At 38.9% G+C, this 21825-nt stretch overlaps 1 protein-coding gene across 1 annotated transcript; it reads left to right on the top strand.

Moving 5' to 3' along the window:
• Positions 1-19469: 19469 nt before the first annotated feature.
• clec14a (C-type lectin domain containing 14A) lies at positions 19470-21348 on the top strand. Its single transcript, XM_079832644.1, has one exon. It carries the CDS (start codon positions 19523-19525, stop codon positions 20642-20644), a length of 1122 nt encoding a protein of 373 aa, XP_079688770.1. The 5' UTR covers positions 19470-19522; the 3' UTR covers positions 20645-21348.
• Positions 21349-21825: the final 477 nt, after the last annotated feature.

The raw sequence follows: 21825 nt of genomic DNA, 5'->3' as shown, positions 1-21825 counted from the left end.
CCCTCCGCTTCGCTCACTGTGACCGTGGATCCCCACGTCCACAGCGCGAAGTTGATGTATCCCTTCAGTGTCCAGCCGGGATCGCTGGGTGGCATGATGAAGCGGAGGGCCTCGTCCAGGCCACACCGGAATCCCTCCATGAGACAGACGTCGTCGCAGGTGGCTAGATGGCAGAGGTCGAGGAACTCCTCCACGTAGCGGTCCAGGTCTCTGCCACGCTGAAACACAAACACTGTCACTCCTTTCAAAAATTGGTTACCCCTCATCGGGGCAACGTTGATGTAGGCTAGATCCATCTTTCTGTATTGGTCTGGTATTCTGTTACAATCAGGTTCTAGGGAGATGGAGACGAAGTCGATGAAGACAACTCAGGGTTTTAATAATAAGTCTCAAAATACAGCAAACATTTGAAACAGTGTGCTCGTGCACAGACAATACCAGACCATGAATACAGCAAACATTTGAAACAGTGTGCTCGTGCACAGACAATACCAGACCATGAACTGAAGACGAACTAGAACTAAATACACAGATGAATTAACACAGATGACGAACATCAGGTGACACTCAAATGACAAACAGCTGATGATGACGATTAGTGTCCATGGTGACTGAAGATGGCGGGAAAACAGAACAAAGGAAGACATGTGACAGATGAGACCAAACTGAATGTCCATAAAAACAAAACCAAACAGAACATAACTGTGACACTTTTAGTGGACATATAATGAGGCCACAGGGATTTGCTTTGACTCCTCAACATCAATCAAGTGAAGGATCAAGGTGTATCGTGAAACACAAATTTAGATGGCTTGCTTTTATTTCCAATTTTCAAAGAAACTAAAGCACGTCTGCATCTACTTGTTAAGACTCTTTCACATCGACCCCTTAAAACAAGCTGTGTTTGTCCAGTGGGAATTTCAATCCTGTAGGGATGTTTTATGTAATTATATTCAGCCATTTTGTGAATTTGAAATGGCTGTTATTGAATCGTGAAAAAACAAGTTTGAGTGACAGCTCTAAATTGCCCAATGATTAGTGCTGCGCTGTACTGGCTTCCTAAGATGCCCCCATCTAACTTGTAAAGCTGCTTGTAAAAGCTTTTGACATTAAACTCAAAGTGGTTGAATGAGTTTTAAAGAAAAGTTATTAGTCAGTCCATTAGGAGTGCTACTATTGTTTAATTGCTCAAATGAAAGGGAATTGCTAGACTCTCACATCAGTTCCTCACATTTTAGTGAACACATGATGTGTCATATATGACACATACTCTACTCTACTCTAACAGCTACTCTATTTAATTCCCTTTAAAGGGATCCCCTGGTGTTAAGACTTGTATGGCTTAATTTAACATAAATTATGTCTCTTACGGAAATATGTAGTAAAAAACACATGAAAGTAAGATCTACGTTATTTTAAAAATTCAATTATATATTTGGACAATGGGCGGCGCCATTTTGTTTGCGTTCTAGGTCGATGACGTAGAATGGTTGCACTTGGCAATCAACTAGCGCTACCCGTAGCTATTTTTACCATAACACAACTTGAAAATTGTTTCAGAGTTAAAAAATAAATTAATTGCTTTGTAAGTGCATTTAAAACACACTCAAACACATATGGACACACAAACTCACACACATACAAACAGATCGGCGGACGCGCGCACACACGCACACACACATCGGACAGACTGCTCTGTCTCAATCGAGATGTGTTATGGGCTGCCCTCGTCACTGTCAGTCTCCACGACAGGGGCTGAATCCGAAATCGCCCCCCTATACCCTTAAATAGGGCACTATTTGAGGGGATAGCCATTTGTAGTGGTGTCCGAAACCATAGAAGACATGTTCGAGTGCACTCATTCAATCCCAAATTGCACCGCAATAAAACGAGTGTACTGCCGATGTACACATAGCGGCTGTCCGACTTCACGCACTCGTTTTCATTCACTCCTTCAAGTGAACTGTATTAGTGGACTATAGGGAATAGTGAATGAGGGTTTAGGGGGCGATTTCGGATTCAGCCAGGGAGAGTGCTGGCCTGCCGAATCGGAACCAGGTGACAAGTTAGGCAATTCAACCCTCATGTAACATTACAGCTGATTGAGCGTGGGTGTGTGTGTGTGTGCGCGAGTGCACGTGTTTTTTAAATGCAATTACTAAACAATTAATTGGTTTTGTTAAAGGTCCCGTTCTTCGTGTTTTTTTGAAGCTTTGATTGTGTTTACAGTGTGCAATATAACATGTGTTCATGTTTCGCGTGTAAAAAAACAGTATTTTTCACACAATTTACTTATCTGTATACCGCTGTTCTCACCATCTTAAAAACGGCTGGTGATTTCCTTGTGCTATGAAGTCCCTCCTTCAGAAATACGTAACGAGTTCTGATTGTGCAAGCGGTTCCTGTGCTGTGATTCAACCACAGCTTAGCGCACGTGAAAGCGGTTCCTGTGTTGTAATTTGACAGCAGCTTAGCGCACGTTGGAAAGGTCACGCCTCTTAACGGGGAGATGTATGCGTTCAATAATCTCTACAGCGTCCCTGGGAAAGCCAAACAAAGGTGATTTGACTCCTGGATGAAAATAACAGCGTCTCGATGACTTGGCGATAAACACACTCAACGCAACAGTTCCTTTTCTCCACGCGACCGTCCGCTTCTCCACGTGGGACAGCAACAAGACCGCGCCCCCTTTTTCGCGTTTCTTTGTGGGCGGAGGTTAGTCTGTTCTACTGCTCTACTGACGTAATTAAAGAAGGAAGTACCAGGATGTAGTCCAAGCCAGCCGTTCGCTGTAGGCTTTGAAAGGGAACTTCTGTTAAATAAAATATCTCGCTTGGCATTGAACTTTGAGCTTTATAATTTTACAGGTATTATTTATGCTCTAACAGCAACATTACACACTAAGTAAAGTTTGAACAATGGAATCGCGAAGAAGGGGACCTTTAAACTCTGAAACAATTTTCGAGTTGTGTGTCATGGTAAAAATAGCTACGGGTAGCGCCGTGCAGTTGATTGCTGAGTGCAACCATTCTACGTCAGACAACGTACACAAACAAAATGGCGCCACCCATTGTCCAAATATATAATGGATTTTTTAAATAACGTAGATCTTTTTACTACATATTTCAGTAAGAGACATAATTTATGTTATATTAAACCATACAAGTCTTAACACCAGGGGTCCCTTTAAAATGTGTCTGAATTAATAATGCACTGCATTCTCAGTCCTGCCATACGAGGCACTAGACTTGGCATGAATGCAAACTGTCTTCTGTAGTGAGTTGACTGCTTAGGTTTGTTACCACTCTCAAAACCAACAGAACATACGTCAAGTATGTACAACAGGACTAGATGCTTGCAAAGCGTTGGCTGAGCATTTGCATGCAAGTACTTACATAGAGTTTCTGGCCTTATTCAAAGTCTTGGCCTGACATTGAGGTAGACAGCTTGTGTAATTGTGCAGTGACTAAACTGGCTCTTTTCCCTCCTACTGAACAGTGCTTTATTGTGTAACAGATTTTCTGTGAGAACACTGATCTAATTTTCACACAGAGCTGATACTGAGACAATAAACATGATGAGTCTTAAACAGCCTTTAAAATCAAGAGCAGTTCAGAATTATGCTCATGAAGCTACAGGCTCATACTTTACAATATTTTTTACAATGTTTTTATAAAGGCTAGAAGCTAGAAATTACCAAACATGAACACATAAAAGGTAATAATAGATAGAGTGGGCATTTAAATGTTTTTTCCTCTGAAGAAAAAATTATTCATGCTTTAAAATAGATTTAATGTAACTCTACACCCTTGCCTCATTTAGTATGCAGAACCATGAATATGCAAATTATCCCCGCCTCCACTCACACCAGGTCAGAGATCCGCTCGCTCATGTAGTAAATGCTGCACAATGGTATCACTCTTTACAACGTCGGACACATAACGGTAATAGCCTTTTGCGTGACCAAGTTATCAAACAGCTAATAATGTGTTGCTTATGTTACACAAACCATGTTCCTGTTCACCATCTCAGAGTCAGACAGCTGCCTTCTGAAAATCAGCATCCTTAGAAACGCTTTGAACATCATAGGCATATAGGTCGTCATCATGACATTATAATATATACTATATTGCCAAACGTTTTGGGACACCTTCCTTTACATGCACATGAATTTTAATGACATCCCATTCTTAATCCGTTAAGTTTATTACGGAGCTGGCCCACCAACTCTTCTGGGAAAGCTTTCCACAAGGTTTAGGAGTGTGTTTATGACCATTCTTCTAGAAGTGCATTTGTGAGGTCAGGCACTGATGTTGGACAAGAAGGCCTGGCTCGCAGTCTCCGCTCTAATTAATCCCAAAAGTGTTCTATCAGGTTGAGGTCAGGACTCTGTGCAGGCCAATCCCCTCCACAACAAACTCACTCATCCATGTCTTTATGTTATTCCTCCCTGTGTTATTCCTTGCCTCGTCCATCGGATTGCCAGACAGAGAAGTGTGATTGGTCACTCCAGAGAACACGTCTCCACTGCTCTAGAGTCCAGTGTTGGTGTGCTTTACACCACTGCATCCGACACTTTGCATTGCACTTGGTGATGTAAGGCTTGAATGCAGCTGCTCGACCGTGGAAACCCGTTCCATGAATCTCTCTACGCACTGTTCTTGAGCTAAAGGCCACACAAAGTTTTGGAGGTCTGTAGCTATTGACTCTGCAGAAAGTTGGCAACTTCTGCGCACTGTGTGCCTCAGCATACGCTGACCCCGCCCTATTTTTACGTGGCCTACCACTTTGTGGCTGAATTGCTAACAGTTTAACAGTTGACCGTGGAATATTTAGCATTGAGGAAATTTCACGAATGGACTTATTGCACAGGTGGCAACCTATCCCAGTACCACGCTTGAATTCACTGGGCTCCTGAGAGCGACCCATTCTTTCACAAATGTTTGTGGAAGCGTTTGCTTGATTTTATACACCTTTGGCCATGGAAGTTAGCCTGGTTTTACCAGACTCTCATACATTTCATTTGTACATAGAGTCTGGCCACTCTCCATTGACAAGCGTTTACTTCCTTGAAAGGCGGGAACTCTGTTGAAGTTTAAAACTATTGGATCTGCCAAGAGTCACTCTGGATCTGCCTAACCAATCGCTAACGTTTGGTCGTGACGTATGTCACGCGCCGTTTGCCTTTGATTCTCACATTAACTGAGCACACCACCTCAGTGTCAGTAATAAAACCTTGTGCATTCGGATTGTTATTTATTCACGGTGGAGAGGAGAGTTTTGTGATTGGAACGCGCTGCTCTCGTGGTGCATATCTCGTGCAATCATAACATGATTGTATGCTGTCAATAAAATGTCATATGCCTGGTATGATAAGAATAAATGCTGCCCAATTCAAATGTTTACGTGCTTTTCTTCTTTTATTTTTTGAGCGGTGATGAAATATTTTGCTCTTGTAAACACTTGCCAGTATTTAAAGAAATACAAGTCTAGAAATGCAAATTACAGCTCACGCAACCGCACAGTGCTCTGAAGGGGTCTATAAAGGATATAAACAGTGAGTTTTGAAGTGATATATTCTTGAAAACTCAGAGATGTGGATTCGGACAGCAATTACATTACCACACGACCTTGGTTATTGTCAAAAGCAGTCGTCAGTCGATAATTCAGCCTGGGTTTTTCTCGCGGGTGGTGGGAGACGGACGGCTTCAGCAACTCCTTCACCACTAACGGAGCGAGCTCAAAAATACTTTTCCCGGACCACAACATCAGCAGTACAGCAGTGATTGTTCTTGCTCCGTGTAACGAGAGTTCGTTTGTTCAGGGAAGAAGGAGGCGGGAACCGGCGAACGTTTAACAACTTTTAATCAAATAATAAACACAAAATGAAAGTAAAAGCGGCAGCCCCTCATGGACTGCCGCGCACAAACACAACAAAACACAACTTAAAATCCAGGCCTGGTCCTCTTTCGTCCTTCACCGGTGTCGCTCGTCCTTATATGCCTCCATGCTCCCTCATGAGAGGACTCGAGACCGGTGTGTCTCAATCACGCACACCGGTCTCGCTCGCTCGTCCACCTCGCCACACTCGGGTTTTAACTTCTGGACATTCGTCAGCGCTGCCACACACTCGCATCTTTCACCGCCGCCATTACTGAACTACAACTCAAACTAGCGCACGACATCAACATCATCGCTCTCAGCCACTCCCTCTGTTCGCTGATTGGACCGGTAAAAAATAGTTCGGGCGAAAACCTAAGCATATACAGCAGTCCCAGACGTAGTACTGAAGGAAAATGAAAATTGAGCGGAAGTACGTAGGAGGGCGGAGCCAGGCTACATGGAAGTGATTGGGACACCTGAATTCACTGATTTGGACGGGTGTCCCTATACTTTTGGCAATAGTTTACATCATATACATAATTCACCCGCTAAATGTATCCGATTTTTCATATCAACAGAAAAATATACCAGGATAATCTGGCCTCTTTTGAGACTCCCTTGCTTCGGAGCGGTCATAGTTATATAGTTATATGCTAAAGCCTGCCCATACTTGACGTGATTGGTTTTAAGGTAGTTTGTGACGTCAGAAACGCCAGCGATTTCAAACCATGTTTTTAAGACTCTTTTTTTCACTGCAGTTTTAAGAAGAAAATACTCATCAATGGTGATGACTGATGAATTTGCACATGGTTTGCCTTAAATCATATTAAAAACACCACATAGACATAAACAACATTAAAAACTTGTAATGTAAAATACAGAAATAGGCCTACACACATATGGGTGAGCAGGGCATAAACTAACGCGAAGCTAGTTGTAACACATGGTTTTAAACTTTCCACACATTCCAGCATGACGAAACTTGAAACTTGAAGCCCTGTCTCCACTGAAATTACCCAGAACTATTTGTACCAGGAACATTTTTCCCAGGAAAAATTTTTCCCCATTCCTGCTACTGTCTGCATTTCCACTGCGGTCTAAAGTACCGTGAAGATTAGGCAACTTTTAGTTCGCTAAAGTAGGACTGCACACGACTGCTCCTCCCAGTCAGCGACGGACAGTAATCATTTTTGCGCGACACTGCAAACAATAACAAGTATAGAGGAGATTCAAGCAGCGCTGCTTTTGTTGGTTATGTATTGGTTTACTAAAGAGGTCATTAACAAAACGGCGGAAAAGAGACGAGCACTGAAACTAAAGCGTATTCTGGAAGCTTGTAAAATAAGACAACGTATTATCAGCTATTATGGACATTGATATATCATAGTATTAAAATGCTGCGTGAGCTCAACCAATCAGCATGTTCAGCGCCCAAGTCCCACCCCCGAAAGTTCCTGAACTTTGAAAAAGTACTACTTCGCGAGCAGGGCCGTTTTGATGGGGAAATATTTACTCGGAACTTCATTAAGACCCTGGTTCCTGCGGTCAAAACACACCGAGTACCACCCCAAAGTTCCTGGGGAAAGTTCCTGCGGTGGAAACGCGGCTTGTGTATTTACTAGTTGCCATATCAACACTACATAGAAAAAATTGCGCCATCAATTGCGATATCACTGAGCATTAATTTAACCATAGCAAAAGTACATTTCTTTAATTGCATTCAATTTTTCATCTCTGTTTTTCATGGTTATTTAAAATTAGACAAATCTGACATTATTGTAATCTTATATCTGTTATTTAAGAGTTGAGATAGTTCTTTAATGCTGATCTAACAGCAGAAGACGGGGTTAAATCCCAGTTGCGCAGGTGAGGCATGTTGTTAGAAATATGCTATTATATTCTGCACTTTTATGAATTCTATTGAGAAACCATGATAAAAAGGTAAATAAAGACTGAGAGTCAATGTTCAGAAATGATTAATCATTATTATGTTTTAAACTATGTAATATAGCTGTGTTTGTTTTTAATTATAAAAATGATTAAAATGTTTTAGTTTGTCTTATATATTTTTGATTAGATCAGATAACATTTTACGCTGTCATATGGTCATGTTACATTTCACTTCCATTCTTTCGGGGTAAATCAAGAAAAAAGTATGCACTGTACTAATGAAACAAAACCACATAATTGTACTAGACATGTGGGAAATTAATGTGGGAAAAAATAAATACTCTGAACCCCAAGCAGATTTACACAAACTGAGAAAGTCAAAAAGTCAAGACACCTTTATTTCTATAGCGCTTTTCACAACACAGATTGCTTCAAAGCAGCTTTACATTGATGATAGGAAATTAATTTTATTTTAGATGAACAGCTAAAGTAAGTTTTTGATTGATTCATTTCTGTTGTAAAAACTGATTTCAAAATGTAAAAACACATGTAAAAAAATAAATGCTATAAAATATATATTGCACAAAATGAAAACAGTAATTTAAATATTATTATTATAAGTGTGAATCAAAAAATTAAAAGCGCATTTAAAAATAGATAAATAAAATAACAAGCATGATGTCACATATTCCCTGTGTGTTTGTGGACTTTGACATTATTTCTGTCACATATTCCCTGTGTGTTTGTGGACTTTTACATTATTTCCTGTTGCGTGTTTTGCTTTGTAGTTCTTTGTAGTTTTTCATGCTGATTTAGTTCTCCAGGTGTTTCCTATCTGTCTTGCCCCCTTGTTACCTTGTTTAGCTAGTCTTCTTTGTATTTATAGTGCTTGTGTTCCACCTGTGTGTTATCAGTCGTTGTTCAAATCTAATGATGTGATATTATGAGTTCCTTGCTTTTCTATCTAGTTTTGTCATTAAATGTTCCTTCACTTAGATTTGCTTCCTTGCCTGCTCATTCCACACTCTGCGTTACACATGATTTCATCTCTTAAATGTCTTTTGATAATAATTTAGACTTTTTTAACATCTAATTTCAGCTTTTAATCTCATAATAATTTTGACTTTAGATCCAAAATGTAGAATTTTTATCTCAGAATTTTTAAAGTCCTAATTTCAATTTCATCTCACAATGACTTAGCATGTCATATGTTTGACATTTTATCTAATAATGAGGTCATTAAAAAAAAAACATTTTCAACATTTTATCTTCTGACTTAGCATGTCATATTTATCTCACTATTATGACTTAAAATCATATTTTTGACTTTTTATCTAATAATGAGGACATTTAAAATCACATTTTCAACATTTTATCTCTTAATTATGACTTTATGATAATTTACATGAGCTGATCAGTAATATAGTTGAATATTTAGTCTCCCCTACTGAGCAAGCCAAAGCCAGAGGCGACGGTGGCAAGGAACCAAAACTCCATCAGTGTTAGGCTCTCCCCTACATATACTGTAATGTGTACCGGTACATTCTGTTTTGGTTTCGTTTTCACTCTGCTTGTTCTGTGTTCATCTAGTTCCCTTTGTTTTATCCCTGTTTCAGTTCATTGTTGTTGGTTAAGTATTATTTATCCTACGGATTCCAATGTTTGAGTCCTTTTGGATTGTGAAAAAAAGTACTACTATTTAAGTACTCTCCTTCGTCATGCGATCTGACCAGCCTTCAACGTGACACATGCATAAAAAATAAACAATTACAATACTGGGAAAAAAGCTACTGTTCCCAGATTACATTTGTGTTCTGAAAAAAAAAAAAAATACTTTGATATATTTAGTTTTTTTTCCAAGAGAGCAATGTATGCCACTCAATGATGCGTTTTATGTAGCGCTCATTGGTTTATTTAATTTATTAATGAACTTGCTCAATAGACAATTTTTGACATATTACTAATAACCGCTCTTGTGTTGGATGTGGATGGCCTGTTACTTTACACTGAATATGTATTTATCAGGCTACTCGGATGAAAATAATTATATAAATGTCCTTTTTGAAGCAATGTGTTTGCTGTGGTACTTTCCTGATGCTATATGTTCTTTGCACCTGCTGACTTGCTACACCACTGAGTTTTGTCTGACATTGCAGACAGCCTGTATCTAAAATGTGCAATGACTAAACCAGCTATTTTGTCCATACAATATGTCATACTGACATATTTCTACACAGCATATTCATATGCTCGATTACATGTGTGCTTCTGTGAGCTAAAGTGAAACTACACACCTGTCAAGGCCATCAAGCCAGGTGCTTGTATTAGCTGATGTAGGAGGCAGTTTCTCAAAAGTGCTGGACTTAAATAGCAGATTGACTAACCTCACCAGCTGTTGCACAGCATGGCAGTGCCGATCCACCAAATGGACCAGCGGTAACCAGCAATGCCACTAAGTTGTTGATGTCTGCAGGGTTGTTGTGATGTAAGCTGTCTGGAGCTGATGAAGTTCAAGCAGCTTTTTTTGAGTTAACAGTTTAGCATTTCTTGGCAATCAATACTGCCATGGGCTGTCTCTTTCAAACCCGCTTTTAATTAAATCATGACTCACTAGCTGTCTTCCTTCTAGATTTGCTGTAGGAGGAATCCAGTACTAGAGCATGTGAAATGTATGTTTTTATTAATAAACACATACCACCTACTACAGAACAGTGCTGTATTGTACATATTTTCTGTGAGAACAATGTTAGGGTGAGACTCAGATAAAAAAAATATCTGTTGTACATATCTGTTAAACACACCTGAACCAGCTAATCAGTGTCTTACTAGGGCCTTGTAAAACACTGATTTGCTGGTTCAGGTGTGATTATTTGGGGTTGGAGCTAAACTGTGCAGGACAGTGGCCCTCCAGGACCGAGTGTGGAGACCCCTGCTTTAGCATATTCAGACCAATCTTGAGGGTACGTCAGTGTTTCGCCACTGTGCCACCTAGCGATCTGGAGAAATTAAAAATGTCAGTTTTGCTTATAACGTCTGACCAGTTTTACAGAAGATCCAAAGACGGGTCTCTTTCGATTCGGGACGACATGGCGAGTTGGATGATATAACATTTTCCCTAGTTGGCCTTTTTGGGCATCGGGCCGTGCTGTCAGCCATTTTGGCATAAAATGCTATATTTTACGAGCGCATTGGCGTATTGTTACAGGAGTGGCGGACAGGAATGTGCCGAAGACACATATGTGTCTTCGGCACATTCCTGTCCGCCATTTAGTTTTTCTTTAAAAACTACTTTTTCGAATTCCTCCAATCCGTTTCTCAATTTTCCACCAAAATTTAATTGTATCTACTATAAGATGGTCTACTATTTCCGGTTAGAATCCGAAGTGCAGATCCGTGCACTCTAACGGCTAATATATACACCACCTTGTGTACCGGGAGCGCTATCTACTGAATGTGCACGTTCACATCGCCAGTAGAAATCGCTTGGGTGTGAACACTCAAGATGCGCCGAAAAACGTCACGAAAAACGCTGGCGATAAGCGCACGCGATATTCGTCCCGGTGTGTACAGGCCTAAACACAGAAAAAAGGAGAGCAATTCCACAAAAAAAAAAGTACAACTGCAGCACAGTTATCCAATCTCAGCGCTCAATACCCAAACATGATACAAAGATGCAGTTATTCAAGGTTCCAGTACAGCCGTCAGCCCATTGAAGGTACTACAGTTCAATTCAATTCAATTCAAATTTATTTGTATAGCGCTTTTCACAATACACATTGTTTCAAAGCAGCTTTACAGAAAGTGCATTTCATAAATGTACATTGAAAAATGTTAGAGAGAGAATGTTAAAGCAAAATCTTAGAAAAAGTTAATCAATCATGTATTAATTTAGGCCATAACAACGCTGGCGTTGAGTCGTCTCTTCACAGGCGTCGAGTCGTCTCATCACAGGTGTTGGGGCATCTGAAATCTCCATGAGAGGCTGGATACAAACTGGAGCTGACAAACTATTTACCTCGGGACTAGTGTCCCGAGATAACAACAGAAAAGCAGATGGGAAATAATTAGCATAGCTGCTGTTCAGAATATTAATGCTTTTGATCCGATTTAACTGTAGTATAAAAGGTAATTACACTGTAAGCCTATACAGGTTGATTGAACCTAAAAAATTTATGGAAACTCGTTGCCCTAAAAAAGTTAATTTTGTCTTGTTGAAAAAACAAAACATTTCCAGTTTAATGTACTTAAGATTTCAACAGCATTTAATTAAAAACTTTTAGTTAATTGAACTAACAAACTAACTTAAATTTTAGGTCACCATGATGCAGATGAGTGTTCGTTTTAGTTGGGCTCTTGCCGCAATGCATGCACTGCAGCATGAAGCTTTTCATTGTCACCATTGTTGAGATTCATAGGCAGATTCTTGATGTCTGCATGTGTATAAGTAATGCCGTAGATTTAAACCTTTTGAGCACTACATGGTTTTAAAATCTTGAATATTATTAAATTACCATAACAGTGCTGGATCTTGTGCTATAGAATAACATTAATATCATCACGTAAACACAAAATTGATAACACATTACCTCTATAACCAGAACATTTGAGTCTGAATGAGATTAGTGATTCAGCCTCTACATGATGATGTCATCATCATCAATAAGGCAAAGTCACCTGATCACATTTTCTCTTTGGCTTGTCTTGGCATAACTAAAGTGTTTTTTTAAACACACAGTTAAAGCAGCCAAAGAAAAAAATAAAAACTAATATTAAAGAGCCAAGCGCCAACTAAAACAAACACTCATCACCATCATGGTAAGACAGAAATAATGTCAGTCTGGTTAGTAATGTGTGAAGCTGGTAATGCTGTGTGTGGAGTTGTTTAATCCTCCTCTGCTGAGATCATAAGAAATGTAATGTCTTCTTTTATCTTCAGTTGATTTATTTAGTTATTTCAAAATGAAAACCTTAAACAAAATAAATTGTTTAAATAAAGTCAACAGTATCGTAAAATAATTTTTTGAGTGTAAACACAGCCTAAACTTACATTTTGTTTTACTGGCTAACTGTTATACATCTAATTTATTAGGGATTAATAATGTATTAGCTGTTTGAGACCAAAATGTAAAGTTACAAGGCCTATACTGCAGCAAACGTTGATAAAAATGCGTGCAGCTGCATCCATGCCTGACTTCAGTTCAAAGAGCCAATCAGCATCTTCCTTGTATTGCGTTGTATTGACAACCGACTAAAATAGGCTTCTTTAAGTACATTTAATTTAAACAATTAAATAGAATGAAAAAAATCATGCAAATCGTACAACAAACGAAAAACATTTAGTCATTGAACAAATCTGTTGGAGTTTATGTTTATTGTACCTAAATAATTTGAATTAAAACAATTTCAGGGATAACAGTGTATAATGTGAATGCTTGGCTAAAGAGATGCGTCTTTAATCTAGTTTTAAACTGGGACAGCGAGTCTGAACCTCGAACAATATCAGGAAGACTATTCCAGAGTTTAGGAATGTGAATATTATAAGTGAAAATGTGTTAAATGTGAAAATGCCCTCCCTCCTTTAGTGGACTTAGATATCCTAGGAATGACCAGAAGCCTCGAGTTTAGTGATCTTAAAGAGCGCGATGGATTGTAGGGCGATAGAAGATCCGTTAAATACACTGGAGCTAAACCATTTAGGGCTTTATAGGTCAGTAGCAATACTTTGTAATTGATACGGAACTTAATAGGTAACCAGATGATAAAATTGGTGTTATATGATCATATTTTCTTGACCTAGTAAGAACTCTAGCAGCTGCGTTTTGGACTAACTGTAGCTTGTTTATTGATGATGCAGGACAACCAGCTAATAAAGCATTACCGTAATCTAGTCTCGAGGTCATGAATGCATGAACTAACTTTTCTGCATCAGAAATAGATAGCATGATACGTAGCTTAGCAATGTTTCTAAGGTGAAAAAATGCCGTTCTTGTAACATATGAAATATGATTTTCGAAAGACAAGTTGCGGTCTAATATAACACCCAGGTCTTTTACTGTAGTGGATAAAGTGACAGGACATCCTTCCAAGTTAAAGTTGTATTGTGAGAGGTTTTGTGGGCAGTTTTTTGGACCAATAAGTAATACCTCCGTTTTATCTGAATTTAATAGCAGAAAATTACACGTCATCCAGTATTTAATATCTTCAACACACGCTGTCAGTTTAGATAATTTAGCGTTTTCATCTGGTCGTGATGAAATATATAATTGAGTGTCATCAGCATAACAGTGGAAATTAATTCCATGTTTTCTTATAATATTACCAAGTGGCATCATATATATTGAGAATAGCAGAGGGCCTAACACGGATCCTTGCGGCACCCCATAGTCTACTGACGTTATCTTTGATTTTTCCCCATTTAGAAAGACAATATGGTAGTGGTCTGATATGATCTAAACCAGTTTAATGCCTGTCCCTGAACACCAGTGTAATTTTTAAGTCGATCTAAGAGTATTTTATGATCTATAGTATCGAACGCAGCACTAAGATCGAGTAGAACTAGTATTGAGATACAGCCTTGGTCAGAAGCTAGAAGTAAATCATTTGTGATTTTAACGAGCGCGGTTTCTGTGCAATGATGCGGCCTGAATCCTGATTGAAATTTTCATAGATATAATTTTCTTGCAAGAAAAAGCACAATTGGGCAGACAACTTTTTCTAGTATTTAAAATGGAAGATTTGAAATGGGTCTGTAATTTGCTAGATAAAGACGAGTTAATAATATTGAGAAGAGGCTCTTCCACTACAGGTAACAACTCTTTCAGTAGTTTAGCGGGTATTGGATCTAATAAAAATGTTGTTGGTTTAGATGCAATACTACAGCAATAAATGTTTGACCCGCTTCCCAAACAAAACTTCAAGTCAGCCTCTATGAAAGGGTAAAGAGGCTGCACGTCAAGCACAACTTCAAAACCATTCCAATCTAACCATCTGTTGCTGCAACAACTATTTATGCTTCCTTAGTCATATGACTAGCCTCCCGCACCTGAAACTCATTGCTGGACAGTCTCCTCCCACATATAGTAGTAACAGTAATAGTAGTAATGAAATAGAAAGTATAAATGTATAATCTACCAAAGAGTTACAAATATAACAAAATTATGGCTTATTTCTGCATTTCCGACAAAATCCAGCAAAACGCTCATGCTCATCTGTAAAAAATCCCACTTCGACATTACATTTCTCTGTACTGCAGGCTACTATAATTGTTGTAGCCATTAAGAAAAGGTATTTATGTTTAAATATTATAATGTTATTTTTTATGTCTACACAGCAAAATCCCCAGTGTTAAATTAACACTCCTCAGTGTACATATGTGTCCACACTACAGGGTGTTAAAAGTAACACTTAAGAAGTGTTAAAGTTAATGAGGTAATTAAGTGATTAATTAAGTGATGATTGACCATTAGTGAGGAGAAACACAAGAACTACAACTGACTTCAGCCACAGCTTTAGATGAAATCAACTGAAGATAAAAGAAGACATTAAATCTCTGAAGATCTCAGCAGAGGAGGATTAAACAACTCCACAAACAGCATTACCAGCCTCACACATTACTAACCAGACTGACTTTATTTCTGTCAGACGTCTACAGAAGCTCTTATTGAGAATTACTTTTTTGTTTAATTTGTGTTGAAACTTTTTTAATGTCACCATCATGGTGATCAGTGTTTTCTTTAGTTGGGCTGTTTGATGACAATTTAATGTTAGTGTTTCTCTGGCTGCTGTAACTGAGTTTGCTATGGCAAGTAAACACAATCAGTTGCGTTGGCTGCTCAGTGATAAGAATATGATCATTGTATAGTGATTTAAATCACTGATTAACTTTGTTTTTACTGTGATTCCAGGAAAGACCCAGATCGGTTTTAATCAATAAAGCTGAATATGTTTTAAAGCAGATTCTTCACTAATCACTTCTAACTCCTGCGAGACTAACTCACACACAGACATCAAGAATCAGCCTATGAATCTCAACAATGGTGACATGCTTCATGCCTCAATGCATTCTGGGAGCCATGGATGAGTTTTGCATGATGCACCCAGAATGCATTGCGGCATGAAGCTTGTCACCATTGTTGAGATTCATAGGCAGATTCTTGATTTCTGTGTGTGAGAAAATCTCGTAGGAGTTAGAAGTGCTTATTGTGTGATGTGTTATTAAACCGGAAAACAAGACTTATGTACATGTTTTAAACATTGATCAGTTTATCTGATGAAAATGCTGCTGGATCTCCTGCTGTAGAGTCACAAGGCTACTATAATCCATGACTCTCAGGAGATCAGCAAATAAGGCACTATATGATGATAACAACTGTATCACCAACAACAAGCCAACATCATCTGTCATCAACTTGTCATCATCAAGTTTCTCTTGCTGTTCTCACCGTAATAAACAGTTACAGCAGCCAGAGAGAAAAAATACTGACAAGTCAAGGGTCAAGAGCCCAACTAAAGCAACACTGATCACCATAATGGTGGCGTCAAACAAAACTATTATTTTCAATAAATTATCAACATCTAAACCTCAGTAAGAGCTTCTGTAGTCGTCTGACAGAAATAAAGTCAGTCTGGTTAATAATGTGTGAAGCTGGTAATGCTGTTTGTGGAGTTGTTTAATCCTCCTCTGCTGAGATCTTCAGAGATTTAATGTCTTCTTTTATCTTCAGTTGATTTCATCTAAAGCTGTGGCTGAAGTCAGTTGTAGTTCTTGTGTTTCTCATCACTAATGGTCAATCATCACTTAATTATCTCATTAACTTTAACACTTCTTAAGTGTTACTTTTAACACCCTGTAGTGTGGACACATATGTACACTGAGGAGTGTTAATTTAACACTGGGGATTTTGCTGTGTATGTTGTCAATCTATGTTGATTATGAAAAGTGAACAGTATGAGACATCATAAGATGCGCAATGGTTATAATACTCTGGTTGGCACTGAAACAGTGATTTAAAGGTTACTTATTTGCGGTGTCTGCTGTGGGTTCTTCTGTTTTCTTCTTCTGTTTCTTACAGGTGGCAGGTGGTGCATGAGAGTAGGCCCGACCCTTCTTTCATTCTCGAGGAGAGCTATTTCCAGATTCTATGGATTTTATTACAGATACATTTTAATTGGTTTTAACCCTTTTGATATCACTTGATGATTTTATAACAATAATAAAATTGTGATTATTGCCAAACTAGCGTTGCTGTTGTCGTGGAAATGATTTTATCTTCAAAGTAATTAGGATTCAGAGAAGTATTGAAAGGTTTAACAATTGTTTATTTCTTGCAAGAAAGGCGTTCATCACTCTGAGCTGTCAGAGGGTGACGGCAAACTTCCTGTGTCTGAAAGCTTAATACCCCCCCACCCCCGGCGCCCCTGGTTTTAAATCAGTTTTTCCACGGCAGTTTAAACGGTGACAGGATGCAATTAAGCGACAGAGCTGCCCATTAATGATGACGAACTAGTGAGTTTGCATACTCTTCTGCTACACACTCAAAAGTATGTACTTTTTCTTTACAAAAAGAGTACATACTTTTAGGGCGTAGTATAAGTAAGCGAATTAGGACGCAGCACTTGTTTGTTATGACAAAATCACATGACTGGTCTCTTTAGATTCAATGCAGCATGCCTATTAGAGCTGTCTCTTTACTGAACTCAAACCCCCGTTGATCCACTTCCCTCATAAACTGCGAACTCTCCTACCTCACATCTTCCTTCACTTTGTTATTTGCACTACCGACTGTTTATTACAGTAACAACTGTTTACTTATGCATTCTGCACCACCATACCGTAACTGGATTATGCTCATTTGCACTGCCGACTGTATTTACAGTAACAATGTTTACATTTGCATTTTGCACCGTACTTCTAACTGGAATATGCAACCACTTTTCACTGCACTTTTACACTTTCTTCGGATAGCTCTGTCCATAATTTATTGTACTAACTTAATCCACTGCTATATTCCTCATATTAGCCTAACATATTATTGTATACCTCTAACTGTACAATTCTGTTCAAGTAATAACCGTCTGTATATTTATTCATAGTACATAGTCACCTGTAAATTCTGTTTATAGTAATAGCCATCTGTATATTATATTCATAGTACATATTCACCTGTAAATTCTGTTTATAGTAATAGCCATCTGTATATTATATTCTAGTACATATTCACCTGTAAATTCTGTTTATAGAAATAGCCATCTGTATATTTATTCACTGTATATATTCATCTGTAAATTCAGTTCTACTTATAGTAATAACCATCTCTCTACTTATACATATTTATATATATTCAGAACATTTTTATGTCCTGCACTTACGCAACCATTGTATATCCTGCACTTGCTGCTATTGCACTTCTGGTTAGACCTAAACTGCATTTCGTTGCCTTGTACTTGTACTTGTGTAATGACAATAAAGTTGAATCTAATCTAATCTAATCTAATCTATTATAATGAAACTGATTATAATAGATCATCTTCAGCTCATAGTGGAAAATAATTATGGATTTAGTGTCGATAGACAAACATTTTGACATTTTGGTCAAATGTATTGGTCAAAAGTAATAAGCAATTATGTCACATTACAAGTGATTGTATTTATGGGCTTTCAATGATTTTGTTTAAAACAGGTCCAAATGTCTTTACTCGTTTATGCACATTGAGATTTCAGCACATTGCTATGCTGTTGTTAAGGCGTTACTAGGGTGTTTCTATGGGTGGTTGGTAGGTAGAATAACTAGTCAAATTGTTCACTTAAAAAAGCATCACCATAATTCTCCTTATGTTTTTTTTTTTATTGTTACAGCAGAGCTTTCTCAAAACACCTGTATCACCTATATTTCAACTTCTTGGCATTTTCCTGTTACCCATAATTCCTTTTTCTGTCCTTATTCCCCACTCCCTGACACTCTAGATTGTAGAACAGAAAACCAAGTGCTCCTGCAACCTCACTTCCTGCCATTCATTGACATTTCCTCCAGGAAGCATCTGCTGGTCTCTCGTGAAGCGGCCTGTTGGAAGGACAGAATAAAACAGTGTTAGTCATGGGACATTCAATACGGCATTAGTCCCATGTGAGCCCTTGAAAACACACGCTGAGGTCAATCAACACACATCTGAATCTGACAGTGTTGAGTGTGACATGTAAACAAAGGTATAGTACTACTGTAAAGAGCATTCCCTAATGCAATGAGCAATGCTTCCGGGAGTTTTTTCCCAGAGTTGTTTTGTCAAAGGATCTTGTTACGAACACAATAAGCAATAAGCCTTGTTCAATGTTACACTTATCTTTATGCGGCACAAAGACAGTTGTGATGACCTCAAGGTACTGAAACATAAAGCCCTGAAGGAGGTGATGGGTGTGGACGAATGAACAGATTATCAGACCTCTGCCAAGGAACATATATATTTCCTGTTGGCCTGAGCTCATCTATCACTCTGCTGTGGGAGTTTAGCAGTGGGATTGTGTATTATGGAAGCTTTAGTTTCACCAGCAACCGATTTTGTTCATAGTTGCGATTGTTTTGCTTCAGCAGCACCACCACCCAAGAGGAAGTGAATGGCTGTATCAAGGCTGAACAGACTTCCTGTGCTTGTTGTCTTGGGAGGACCTCACAGGGCCAGCTAAGAAAGCCAGGGAAATAAGCAGACATTGTCATTTAGTTCCAGCCAGCGAGCGTTCAGGCAGAGAGACCTAGACATGGAATTCTGGACGGGATTACATCTTATGAGCTTTCTCCACATGGCATGTTGCATGCCCGAATCATCCTACACTGTTCATTTGAACAAACTCGCGTTCAAAAATGCTCAGAAAGATTGCCAACCTGGAGGTTTCCTCACCAACATTCTGAATGAAAAGGAAATGGAAAAGATTCTGAAAACAATCTGGGACAAGAATGACAAAACTGCCACGTCTTTCTGGATTGGACTAAAGAAGGATAAAGGTGTCTGTGTTAAAAAACAATTGCCTCTTAAAGGATTCTACTGGACGGTAGACAACAGCCCTCAGCCTGAAGTTAATATGTGGAAGACAAACCCTTCAGATACTTGCACAGATGCTCGTTGTGGGCTGCTTTCAGTGGAATACAGTGAATCTGGTGTAACAAGCAGTGGGTTTGTGGATGCCACCTGCAGACAGGAACATACTTTCATTTGTAAACGAGACGTCAAGATGGTGTGCCCTCGACCACATATACTTGGCACACATGACATAATCGACTACTCGAATGATCCGTACACATGTAAGATTGGTTGCAGTTCTGGTGCCAGTTTCAATTTGACATGCTCAGAAGATCTAGTTTGGATCGTGGTCGGCAAGGAAAACATGGATGTATCGCAACTCTGCCTGGAGTGCGAAAAAGGCTACAGGAGGGATGCGTCCGGAAACTGTGTGGATGTAAACGAATGCGAAGAATCCAAACCATGCACGCACACATGCCTGAACACAGAAGGCTCCTACAAATGTGCATGTTCGGACAATGGCGAGGATGATTGTGATGGATCAAAGCCGCCCACCACTGATGATTATTCAAACGTTAACAAGGGCAAATCTCTGCTAAATCAACCTACGTCTCTGCCTGGTGATGTCAGAACGAATGAGACAGACGTGCACATTGAGGAGAGAGCTGGAGACATTTCAAATATCATAGTACCTGTGATTATCGCGCTGCTGATTTTCATCGTGCTGCTGGTGATCATAGCGGCCATCGTGAAAGGCTGCCTCAGGAGGAGGTCCGTAAAACTGGCCCGGAGGAAGACCGAGGTCGTGGCTCTGAATGGATCCAGCTCCATGGAGAAGGTGAATGAAAAAGAGGAAACCTAACTGGGAGAGGCTGTGCAAATGTGAGAGATCATTCAATGTGACACATCCAGACTTCATATCCAGAGATGGTCCTCTCTCAGAACTTTTGGGTGTCACGAGAGAGCTGTGTAATTTTCGCCTTTGAATTTCATATGCCATTCTGTCTGTTTTACTCGCATGGTTGAAATCAGGGTCTTTATGCTGATGTGGATTTGAAAATCCGAATCGTCTGTAATTAAATTTATGAGAAGTGGACTGTCTTTGTTTACTCTTTCATAGCTGATATTTAAATGGAGATGTTAGAACTGCAGAAGATGTGGTAACACCTTACAATAAGACCCATTGGTTAACATTAGTTAATGCACTAACTAACATTAACTAAAGATGAGCAATGCATTTGTCAATGTTTGTTAATGTTAGTTAATAAAAGAAAAAAATTGGCATTCATGTCAGCTCAGGTCCATTGAAAAATATGAACAAATACAACTTTTGATTTTAATAGTGTATTAGTAAACGTTGAAATTAAACACTAACCAAGATGAACCAAGTATTTGTCATGTTAACAAATGGAACCTTATTGTAAAGTGTTGCCAAAGAAATTGTGATAAAACTGTCATTGGGTCTGTTTTCTAATTAAATATTTCTGGTTATGCTTCATAACGTGAAAGTTTTACATGTGCCTTTTTTACCTGAAGAGTAACATAAATAAACAGATGTTAAGGTGCTGTAAGCGGCTGTCTTTTTTTTTAATACCACACGTAAATGTCTCTATTACCTGACAGATACCGCTGAAATATGCATCCTGAGAGATCACATTTGTTTCTGTGCCTGTAAACAGCGAAAACACTCGCACTGGCGTGGCTCTGGTGTGAGTTCAGTTCAGTCAGGTTAATATTTTCCAATTTCGTTAAGTGCCACTAGGAGCGCTGAAATAATTTTTTTGACTTTAAGTATGAATATGTTTAGCCTATAAGCTAATGTGCTCCAAAAAGATAAAAGATATAAGCATTCAAACTTGCAGTCTCTCATTTCTGCCAATATTTTTTTTATGGATCAATGATTTTGATGGCATCGCTCAACCCTTCAGCTTCTCATCGGATTTTCTGTCCAATCAAATGCTCTCTAGAATCTGAAGCCCCGCCCCCTATATTATAAATAAACAGTGAAGCTGCAACTACAATCGGTCACTTGTTCACACATTC

This window comes from Gobio gobio (genome assembly GCF_949357685.1).
Source record: "Gobio gobio genome assembly, chromosome: 13".
Classification (NCBI taxonomy): domain Eukaryota; kingdom Metazoa; phylum Chordata; class Actinopteri; order Cypriniformes; family Gobionidae; genus Gobio; species Gobio gobio.
Note: the sequence above shows the minus strand (reverse complement) of the source record. Positions and strands in the feature narration are given on the sequence as shown.

Excerpts from the sequence above, each read along its gene's own strand:
- clec14a (XM_079832644.1), top strand. The coding sequence starts at position 19,523 with ATGGAATTCTGGACGGGATTACATCTTATGAGCTTTCTCCACATGGCA.